The following is a 12,067-nucleotide window of genomic DNA, read 5'->3' on the forward strand; positions in this document are numbered from 1 at the left end:
ATACACACATTTACACAAGCTGAAGATTGAGCCTTCCCATTCTATACAAGTAAGAGATAAGAGTATATACTATCTAAAGAAGCAAAACCAGTTAAGAGGCAGCTGTAAGAAGGTGTCAGATTTAAGAGGACGCATCAGAAGTATTAAGGTTCAAGGTACTAGCTGTCTAGCAGACGACGTTACCAAATGCCACTGTGTGCTTAAGTTCGGTTCCTGTACAAAGCCTGACTTTCAGAAAAGCCGCTGCAGGCACAGCAATAAGGTTGTCATTGACAATCAGGAAGCACAATCGATTTCTAGTACATACAGAGAGGGGTCAAAGCTTTTTTATTTTCCTAATCTATCACAAATGTGGGGCAAAACCCAGTTTAGTTTCAATGTAACTTACATATTGAAGCTCTAAATTATTTTAAGTTTGGCAACGTAATTATTTATTTTTGAAAACTGATGCTTATCATCAGGATACAGCAGCATCCAAAGGAAGTTATAATGATGTAATCCTCCAAATTACATGTTTTCAAATTCCATTTTTCTTCCTAATCTGTTTCTTATTTGTTCCTTTCACAGTATTTTTTCAAGACAGTCAACTTTGAAGCACAAAGGATTTTACATTCCAAAGCTAATGTTCACTGACACTTTATCTCCCCATTACAAACAGGCAAGACAAATAATGTAAAGGCGTTCTCTTTTATAAAGCTTTACAAATAAAGTCTTTAAATTTTAATCTCCAAGGTTGACAGTACCAGGAATATAGCAGTTACGCCGGCTGAAAGCTACAGCGCTACTCTCTCCTCCTTCCTAATCAAAATGTCCGGTTTTGTGGCATTTGTTAATTCAGCCTGAAGCTACTTTATTTATAAACACACACATTTCAACTGGACAAAGCATATTTACCATGGTGATGACATTCACTAAACCATTATTACTTAATTAGTTAGAAGACAAAATCCAAAGAGTGCTTAACTGCTATTTTAATATTTAAGCTTTATAATTATTTTTACTCTCTTCTTTCAATCCATTTCTAGATCAACTCCAACTTCTACTGGTAACAAGAATTTTGTTACAGCTTTAAGTCTCACCCAAAACACTTTAAGTTATAGAAAGTACTACATTAGAGTTTACAATAGGTTCTTACATCTAATTTAAAATATATCTGCTAAAGTACTTATATAGTTCAATATCACTGGTTTATACTCACTACTGGAGTTTCACCTTCTAGCCCAGATATTATTTTGGCACAAAGTTCTTCACAGCATAGGTTTTCTTCTGCTGTTGCAACTAAAGCAGCACAGCGAGCAAATGCTCTATACAGGTCTGACCAAGTGCGCAACAAGGATTTCATAGTTGGCTTTAACAACAGAAAGAAAAAGTTTATAAATATCAGTGTCTGTGCATAGAGATAAAAACTTGCTCTAAGTTTTCTTCTTCTGTCACAACCTATGTAACTCAAGAATTCCAACCCTGGAGCAGTAGTCCAATGTATATACATATCGGTAACAAACTCTACTCTGAGATTATCAGATAGTGCCTCAGAGTTTTTATAAAACCCACATTGTTTCTAATCAATATTATGCATTCACTATTACCTGTGGAAATTCCTGAACGGGGAAGATATGTGATACCGGGAGCAACAATGCACTATAAACAGCACTGAAGTTGTGTTCCAGTGCATCACCCTGATTTACTTCATTAGTCTGCAATGAGAAAACAAGTTTCTGATTAACAAAGCTGCTAAATTTAGATGACAAATGAGGCTGTTCTAATACATTTACAGTGTACATAAGATCTGTGCAAGCTAAATTGCCAGCGGCACTTTGAAATTAGCTATTCTCACTTCTTTTGAGAGTTCAGGCTGATGCTACTGAAGAGATAAAAAGCAATGTTTCTAAATTCCAAAATAACTTAATTTCAATAATAAAAACAGTTAGAAAACATCTGATGTGTTTTTTACTTATTTCAGTTGAAGTGATGACAGCAACCTACTTAAAGCACCTAAAACTTTCTTCACAAATTCTAAGATTTTTAGGTCCAATGACTACACGAGGGTTAGTTCAACTCCTACATTACAGTCCCTGTAATTCTCGTGAGCAATCTGCAGAACCTGTGGAATATTACAGCTTATATGGCTGTTATTAAGGCTTCCAATCAAGAAGTCCAACATTAGTAAGAAACACTGTTCTAATTATGTCTTAAATGTCACAACTTGGTATTTATTATGTTCTCACGTAAAGCAAACAAGCCCCTTAGTATTTAAAAGTTAGTAAGTCCTGGAGGGCAAGTTTCCATCCTTTGTAGCAAGACTATGCCAAGGCATGAAGGCTTGAAGTATATCTATAAACACATTTATAATCTTAAAAAAAAAAAGGAGAAAACCATTCCCAACACTATATCGGACACTGTACTTAAGAGTGACCATCCTCATTGACTGGAATCACTATAAACCACACTCTGGATATCCCTCTACTGCCTTTCATCCTACCTCACCACAAATGTGCATACTCCAGTTAGAGACTTTTTTAAAAAAATGCTGCACACATTCCAGTTTCATAAATACTACCAAGGCTTATTTAATTTTACTACCATTTCAACACATTTAATTCCTGAAAATGCATTAAGATAAAAGATCAGCACAAAGTTTTCCTGTGGTTTTTTTGGGGAACAGGGTTGGGGAAGAGAACAAAATGCCACTATACCCGATTAATCCAGTCGGTTAGGGGATTAACAACAATGCTCCACATTCTCCAAAGATGCTCCTTATTTCCTACTTGCTTTGCACTCCGATTAATAATGCAGATCACAGATTCACTGAAAGCCAGCGGAGATGTAGGCCCAGATAAAACATAACCCACAAGTGTTTCTAGAATTACAAAGAATCTAGGGAAGAAAGTTAAAATAGGTATGATACTTTTTCAGTTCAAGTTAGGAAAAACTTCTATGAAGTCGCCTACGGGAAGCTCATTCTAAACAACCACCACCACCACCTACCTCTCATCTGTTACACAGCATTCCAAGATGTCACCATGAAAAGGCAGCTGGATTAAGAACAAGGCCGGTGTTCCCTTATAAGAGAAATTTAAGAGGTCAAAACAACATATACATTGATCAGATGAAATTACTGCCTCACATGTGTATCTATATACTATATTTAACTCTAAGCCAGAAATTTACAATTAATTACAAGTCGTCCAAAATTGTCAATTCTAACACTTCAAAATAGAAACGAGAGGGAAAGCTGGAAACCTAAGCTTCTGCTAGATCCTGGTGCTTCAGCAGAATACCAATTATTCTATAGATGAAGCAAAAAACTTCTGTTTAAAAGTACTTAGTATTGCCTTGAAATTGCATGCACCACAGTAAGGCAGGTGTACCCAATGCAATCAATGTGTATTATGACACCTGGAACAAGATGGAGCAACCCGAGATTTGTTTATTTCAAGGTTTCAGCAAGACATCTTTTGGACAACCTCTGTTAAAACCTATCACAAGTATTTCAGGTTTGCTAACGTTAAAGTATTTAACAAAATGCACTTAACACCTGCCAATCAAAACTTCAACCACCCTAATAAAATTTTCACTCTTGTACCCAAGTCAGGGAAAGCCTCCAAATGTAAATAAAACACTCAGAAGGGAAAAAAGCTGGGAGGGATTTTGAGAGCTGAGCTCTTAAGCCAGTTCTGGTAGACAAAATTTTATACTACTCACTTGACTCAAAGCATTTGCTTACATTTGTTACACTTAGGTTGTCTCTCACAGATATTTGTCTACTTTTAAAAGCTTCCAAATGAATTCTGGGCATTCCCCAGCTAACTGTAAACGTTTAGCTACCTTCATAGGCTAGAAAGCTCTGTCTCCACTGCTGCAAAATAAACAAGCTACCCCCTGTCTAGTGGTCAATGCAGAAGAGCTGATCATCATCCAATTCTAAATGTCTCTAAACTACCTTTTAAACTTCTAATAAATCTACACTGCTCCTACTCAGTCTGCTCTACCCCAAACAAAAAACACACACACAAAAAAGTCATTTCAACCTTTTCTCACAAGTTATCTTTTGTGGTTATTTTCTAGATTGCCATCATCTGTTTCTGCCTTCCAATGCAGCACACAGCACAGCACTCCAGTCAGGGCCCATGAGGACTGAAGCAGAACAGAGTAGTTTTCACTGCTAAAGAATATCACCACTTTCTGCAACAGGCTTTGGCCTTTAGTTCACTATGACTTCTGAACTTTCTCTGGAATAACGCTGTTTAGCATGACACACTCTGCTTTGCTTCTGTGCATTTAATTTTTCCTGAGGAGTAACACTTTCTACCTTTCTTTACTTCCTTCTGTTAACTTCAGAACATTTACCAAAAACATCAGTTTTCAGTATATAAGTAGTACTACACAGTTTGACTCTGCATTCTCCTTACAAAGTATCTGCAACTACATATTTTAAATCATGACCTGATGATGAGTAATCTCTTTCCTTATTACACCACTTTCAGTGTACCCTTTTTTAGTTAGTTAAATTACTCATTAGAAGCAAGGGCTGGAAACAAAGTCTGCATTCTGGAACACTGAATATAGTTATTTCCTAAAAGATCTGGATCTCACTTATGAAGTGCTCTGTACCTCTCTGCAAATATGACATCCCAATACCTTTCAGCATCAATAAAGACAAAGTTCTGGAATTAATTCAGACTTACATTTAAAAGATCCATATCAGCAACCTGATAAGCAGGTGATCCCAATACTTTCGGAGGCAACTCCTTAACAGTAATATCAATGAGGGACTAAGCAGAGGAAAAGAAGAAAATGTATGTAAATTTTATTTTCCTGAGGGCTCAGATATTTTAAGTAACATCACAAGTAAAAGCAAAATTGTAACAGTTGCTTCGCTTTAGTAAAAAAAAAATCCATCATGAAAGTAACCGTGCTTTAAAATAGAAGGTTCCGGTAGGAGAACCATGTACTCAATTCTGTGAGCATTGCTGATAGATCTGAAAAACACTTTTAAAGAAAGGAACCCTTAAGCAACACTAGGCCATCTGCTGAGAACAGTGTAACTCAGTTTACATCAAAAAAGTTATCTCTTTTAAAGAGACCATTTGAAGAGACTGTAAGTTAGTCACAAGAAGCTGCTACTAGTCAGAATCCAGACCATGAAAAAGAAATGAGATTTTAAAAAACAGACAAACCCACCCAACTTACCAGTACTTTCTGCACAGGAAGGGAATTTGATCTAACAGTGTTTTTTAACGCCTGGAGCAACATAGTCAGTATTTCCGATCCTTGCTTTTCTTTCTTATTTCCTAGAATAAAGCATATTTACAGTTAGAGCAGAACAAAATAATGCCCACTCTGACCATCATTTAGAACTTTAAGTACTGCGATGTACTGCAAGATCAAAAAAATTCCATATATATTTATAAACATATACCAAATACTTAACAGATTCAGATACCAAGTCTCTGAAGAGCAGTGTAACTGCAACTTCAAAGTTTAAAAACCCCTAAGTTTTGTTAGTAAAGTAGAAACACCTTCGTATCATTAACAACCTTAACTTTGATGTGCTAAAAAAAATTGTGAAATTTTGCATTCATGCAAGCAATGCACTTCATTTTTCTTATGCTTTCCAGTTAGATCTTTGAATATGCGAGATTTCATTATTAAGATTATTCTGGACTTTCAAAGCCTTTACAGAGTAATGAATGTTTTTTAACTAGGAAACTTATTTCTACACATCTGTAATGACACTACACTTTACTATGAAATAAAACCTAATTAAAGAAAAAAAAAGGTAGCCATAGTCACATAACAAAGACTTTACACTAATTTGAGTAATACACTGAATGTCTCAATTTCTTAAAGACTTGAGATGGCGTTTGGTTTTGGGTTTTTTTTGAAATGAAAAGATATCTGCAGCAAGAAAAGCAGTTAAAGTGCTTTAATGTCTCTCTCACTGCTACATGCAATACACCCGAGTCGTACGTTACTGTGGCTCCTCTAATAGCATCACTGGATCAGATCACTGTGATTTTGTATCTGTCACACAAAGATGTAAGCATCATGAAAAATATCAGTTGCTGCTTCAAAAAGAACTACTGATGATGCCTAAACTGAAGCTTTACCAGCAATGAAGCAGATACTACTTGAGGTCTAGCCTTAAAAAAAAACCCAACCAACCAATTACCTCTAACTGGTCAGCAATGATAAATAAAAAAAGATTACACTTTTTACCTGATTCAATAGCTGTCTTTACATATCCATTTATGTCCTTCCATATAACATTCAGCATACAATCTACAAGACAGCATAATACTTTTATTCAGTTTTTAATAAAAAACATTAAACAGAACTGCAGTTAAAAACCAAACTGTGTTAAACAACACTTTAACATAAGCCAGCTTTCAAACCAAGTCAGACCAGTTCTATTTAATGTAACACTGGAGTACTACAGAAAGTGGTTATTTCTTCTTATGTTTCCCTTTCCCCCTTTATTTCTCAGAAAAGAAATCAAATTTCAGCACTGAATTCTTACCAGGAACTTCTTTTCCAATTGCAATAAAGCCATCCTGAACTGCATTTATAAGCATGCTGGCATGCTTACAAAAAAAAGAAGGGCTACTGATCAGTGGGTACTGGAGAGGCTCTAGGACAACAAAAAAAAAAAAAACACATTCCATAAATCTGTTATTTTGCAGACTACTGGTAAGATAAGCCTTAAAAATAATCAAGTATATACATGTACTTACAGCATTCAACGAAAAAACAACTTTAATATTAAAGTGTCGAGTAACAGTTTTAAATGTTTAAAGCATTTAATTCTAACAGACATCTATTTAAATCTGACAAAATTGGCAATTTCAGATTATGCAAAAGTACTTAAAAATGTAACTCGTATACCTAAACTAAGGACAAGTTTGTTTTGCTTAGCAAAATCTAAAACTTCTGGTCCCATCAAGAAGTGAAGCAGCATTTCAATTCCCAAAAGCTGAATGGAAGGAATCACCACCATTCCTGTCACGCTAGAATTCAAGTTTATCCGTGGTGTGTCTGGACTTGCAAATGGATAAGGACCTGAGGGGAGAAAAATTACATCATCTCGTATTTCAACTGCAATCGAGTGAAAGGAAAGATACAATAGACCAAAGTTAACATGAAAAAAACAAATCCTAGAATAGTGTTGGCTAAAAGGGACCTCTAACAGCCAGCCAGAGATCTAGCACACATTCCTACTATTAAGTAGGGCTTAACATCACAGTCATAACCACATATTTGGAAAGTATAAATATCTTCCAAAGATCGCAAAGCCTCAGATGCCAAACTTCACTTTGGCAACAAAAGTATCCACAGAAGTTGTAGTCAGATAGCAAGTTACATGCTACACTATGTATTAGTTAAATAGTAACTCTACTGCTATGAATAAGTTTCCCTTAGAAACTTTTACACAGAACACCGGTTCAAGAGGTCTCATTTTGACCAACCTCAGTTGATCTCACTGAACTAAGATGAATTTTAAGACGGAAACAAAAGGAAGATCTACACATCTAGGACGCTTCCACAACATATCTGAGGCTTCTAACCACAGCAGTCTAGAATTACACAAGCTGTGAATGCTAGGCTTTCCATACAGAGAAGAAAAAGAGGCAGTTCCTTATCTTAGGCATATGGAGGTACAGCTCAAGTAGGTGTGATTTCACATGTATTTAAAGTACCAATATCATTGGTGCATTCTCATCACTGTGTAGCATTCAGGCAGAAATTAAAAATGCTACAGAAATGAGAATGTTATCTATGAATAGTTTTTCATGTATTCATCTATGTGCTAAGTTTCAAACCAAAGCTCCCTTGCAAAAGCAAATGCAATTCAGGACATTTGTCCTAGTTTTGGTGGAACAGAGTTAGTTTTCTTCCTAGTAGCTGGTACAGTGCCATGTTTTGGATTTAGGACGAGAGCAACGCTGATAACACACCCTGTTTCGGTTGTTGCTGAGCTGTGTTTAGACCCAGTCAAGGACTTTGCAGCTTCTCATGCCCTGCCAGGGGAGGCTGGCGGGGGCACAAGCAGCTGAGGAGGGGGGACACAGCCGGGACAGCTGACCCCAGCTGGCCAAAGGCATATTCCATACCACAGGGGGTCATGCCCAGTATAGAAACCGGGGGAAAGCTGGCCAGGGGCCACTGCTCGGGAGCTGGCTGGGCATCAGACAGCAGGCGATGAGCAAGTGCATCGTGCATCACTTGTTCTGTATATTCTAATTCTTGTATTATTATTACTACTACCACCATTATAATTTTCTTCCTTTTCTGTCCTATTGAACTGTCTTACTTCCCCCCACCCCACCCCCCCCCCCAATTCTCTCCCTCATCCCACTGGCAGGAGACAGTGAAAAAGAAGCTATGTGGGGCTTAGCTGCCAGCTGGGGTTAAACCACAACAACAACAAAACTGGTCCTCAACATAATTTTTTAGCACAATTTTCTAAACTTGAAACAGACTACAACTGCCTAATTTTATGCAGTGTAAATCACTACCTCTGAGCTCTCCAGTGAACATGCAGAAAAATTACTGTTTTCAATAATAATACATTTCAAACGAAAAAGCATAAACCTGTTCAATAAAACAGATTACTTTCTACATCTAGAACACAGTTGGAAACAAGTTTGTGCTTTTTACCTGATTTCTGTGCAGCAGCTGCCGAGGCTAAACTTTGGTTGGCTGGTAAACGCGAGGGAGTTCCTTGCAAGGCAGCGTAAGAATCTAGACTTAAAGTACTTTGGATTAATGGCACACAAACCTGCAAAGATAGCAAACCTCAGTGAAAACAGGTAGGATGCATACAAGCCGTAAGACACACACAACCATACGTTTCAAATATCCCAGACTGTACTGTTGTTCACAGCATTGGTGTTTCAGTTTCTGGGTACTTGTAACAGTATTTTTAAGAGGATGTATAAAATAGGCATGCTGATACATGAATTAGAAATGGTTAAAGAAAAGCTCATGTTAGAATGATCCAACTGTACTGTATCTAAAAAGGTATTTTTTTTTTCCCCCTCTACTCCCATCCTCAAGTTTAATGAAATTTAGAACCCTAATAGAAACATTATGTTCATTCCAGTTATAATGTGAGTAGTAACAAAACACCTGGATCATTCTTCTCTCTATGCATCTTTCAAAATATTTTGTGATTTTCTTTTTCCGAGGGCAGAGTTTCCAAAGCGCACACCTGCACAGTGAAAGGACAAAGCAGTCCTTATACAACGTGTTTATGTTTACTCCTGCTGTGCACTCATGGGGCATTTTCACCGAGATGCTCACATGACATGCAGTTATGCTCTCAAATCTTTTGGAACTTTAAAAAGATTGCAGCACATATAGTCCCAAGTGCTCCTGCTACATATAATACACACACATAGCACACAAATACACAAGTCAGATTCATTTCCTTAAGACAGTTTTATTTTAATAAGCAGCTAGAGAAGGACAAAGCAGGTACAGAATAAGTTACAGTAACAAAGAGGGGACTTGGCTTCACACACTCAGCAGAGGCTCCAGCAATTACACTACGAGTATTTTCAGTTGTGTTACCTGTTCAAAGTTGGCAGGCAGCTGCGGTCCCAGCCTCATGAGTAAATACCACCAGACCTCCAGTTTTGTCAGTGCCAAAGCCTCTGTTCTCACGTGGATTGAGCTCAGCGGCTGCATTAGTAATTTCAGCCTCTTAGCACTGCACAATATATCTCGAAGACCAAAAAAAAGCATATTTAAGCAACAAAAATAATTAAGTCAGAGAACAACAAAAAAGGAACATTTTTAAACCATTATTTTCTTAATATATTTTAGCTTAAAATTCTGTTAATGACAATTCGCAAAACAGATATTGAATGCACCAACCTTTCAGACTATTTTACCGCTTTAATTGTTGTCTAGAACCCTGGAAACAGCAAATATTTCTTTCCAATAGCAAGACCAAAATGAAATCTACTGAATACCAACATAAACCAGAAGGAAATAGACTCTTGCTTGCTATGTTAGAGTCCTATCTACCACAGTAAAAGAAAAACCAAACACATAATGTGTGCGTGCATTACCACTGCATGAGAACCGATGGTCTTAAATAGAGTATTCTGAGGCCGCAGAGGATCATTTATCACTGGAGTAGAAATAGCAAAGTATGTCTGGACAGAAGTTTGCTCAAGCCATGCAAGTGGTCTGAAGAAGAGAAAACACTTTTCGCCAGCTCAGCAACATCACGATTCCTATGGAGCTGCTGACATGCTGCTTTTGCAGCAGGCAACCCTTCTTAGCCAGACCGGAACACGCACAGTGAACACCAGCTGTGTCGTGAATTTTACCTTCTGGTAGAATCAGATCTTTGTTAATTAACTTATGGGAAACCACGATCAGAACAAATGATAAATTGTCATTTTAATTTGTTTCTTAGTTTAGCTGAATTTAACTTAAATGTCCACATTTACCTTTCTCTTCAGGACATGCAGTAAGGAGAAGCACAATCAAGGTAAAAAATGAATACTTAAAGAGACTTGTTCAGGTCTTGTTTATACTTTTAAAGCAACATTTTTTTAACACCTCTAGAATCCTGAAGCAGTGCTCTTCTCCAATTAATCCACACAGTCCAAAATAAGATCTACTGTGTTTTATTCTCTATTTCATTGCTGTTTGGATCAATTAAAGCATTACAAAACAAAGGTTTGTTAATTTTATTCTAGTCATTTCTCCTAGCAGAAAAATTAAGACCGAACTACTGATCAAACTGTCACTTTTCCTTAAAAAACCCCACAACTTGAATTTTACTTATGTCCATGCACACAGTATATACCAGAATGTATATATATACACCGCTACGTATATACCACAGATACACTACATGTATATCCAGTGGTACGTACCATAGTATTGACCACTATTAAGACAGAATATTCTCTTCCAGTTATGTAAAGTGACAGCAGTCAAAACAATTCAGGTTAACTTTTTTTTAGTCTACCTGGATTTAGAGCAAAATTATCTATTAGACTCTTCCATGCAATGAAGGCTATTTTCTTTACCACTGGTGAGCCACTACGAAATCCAAGTTCCTCCAGTTGCAGCAATGAGTTGATAAAACTGCCACTACGATGCAGAGTCTGAAGATACAGAAGTTCAGAATTAAGATATTTATGTTATGAGAAATTCATTCCCTAAAGATTCATGATTGTAAAACTTACTGCTTTTCTGCTTACCTTTCCAAGTAATTTGACAAACAGCGGCCATAATTTTAAGACGTAAGTTTCATTTTTTGTAGAAATCAATTTCTGAAGTTCTGAAATTAATTTCTGTGGGGAGAAAGAAACATAATTTCTACAAGAAATATATTCAAAGTATTCTAAAAACTCCACACTCATAGCAGTGTCTAGAGATACAACCAACCCATAACTATGCTATTTCTAGATCAGAAGGATTTAATTCTGTACCACAGAGCATTTGCTGGTAAGACAGTCAAATGTTGCTACCATCTGATTACCTTCTAAGTTGAAGTTTATGGTTAGTTTCAATTATTCTGATAACGGCAGCCAACAAATCAAAATCCATTTCCTTAAATACTTGTACTCTCTTCAACTCTAAGTCAAAACACACTGTGACCCTAAAAACCACCTTGTTTGTTCGGGGTTTTTTGTAAACATACTTAACTTCAGGCAAAATAAATATACCTACAGTTCCAGAAGTGAAGGGGAACAGGAAAAGCTTCATCAAAAAGACCAAGGGGGCTGTTGCTGAATAGGGTGAGGAATCTTTTAATGGACATGGAAAATGCTGAGGTACTCAATGCCTTTCTTGCCTCTGTCTTTACTGTCAGGCCTCCAACATTGGTCTCCCATTCCCTCTGTTGCCAGGGACACAGGTACTACCCAATGGTAGAGAAGAACTGAGCTGGGGACCACATAAATAAACTTGACATACACAAATCCATCAAACTCTATGGGGTGTATCCAAAGACGCTGAAGGAGAAGGCCAGTGACACAACGAGGCCACACTTTTTTCTTGAGAGGTCACTAACTGGTAGAGATTCAATGACAGGGTAGGG

General features: G+C 37.0%; 1 protein-coding gene across 5 annotated transcripts in view; it reads right to left on the minus strand.

The window, feature by feature from the left end:
• The window catches only part of RIF1 (replication timing regulatory factor 1), a 37,226-nt gene that overhangs the window by 15,506 nt on the left and 9,653 nt on the right, over positions 1-12,067 (minus strand). For 3 of the 5 annotated variants that reach the window (XM_074828470.1, XM_074828469.1, XM_074828468.1), the window contains exons 7-19: positions 11,226-11,318; positions 10,991-11,129; positions 9,574-9,725; positions 8,659-8,779; positions 6,886-7,059; positions 6,521-6,631; positions 6,220-6,282; positions 5,191-5,291; positions 4,686-4,772; positions 2,986-3,059; positions 2,694-2,874; positions 1,587-1,694; positions 1,199-1,348 (exon numbers count right to left, since the gene is read on the minus strand). In XM_074828470.1, the coding sequence (XP_074684571.1) occupies positions 1,199-1,348; positions 1,587-1,694; positions 2,694-2,874; positions 2,986-3,059; positions 4,686-4,772; positions 5,191-5,291; positions 6,220-6,282; positions 6,521-6,631; positions 6,886-7,059; positions 8,659-8,779; positions 9,574-9,725; positions 10,991-11,129; positions 11,226-11,318 (1,554 nt within the window). The other 2 variants (XM_074828472.1, XM_074828471.1) reach the window with 2 other exon arrangements.

Source organism: Strix aluco, chromosome 6 (assembly GCF_031877795.1).
Source record: "Strix aluco isolate bStrAlu1 chromosome 6, bStrAlu1.hap1, whole genome shotgun sequence".
Lineage (NCBI taxonomy): Eukaryota > Metazoa > Chordata > Aves > Strigiformes > Strigidae > Strix > Strix aluco.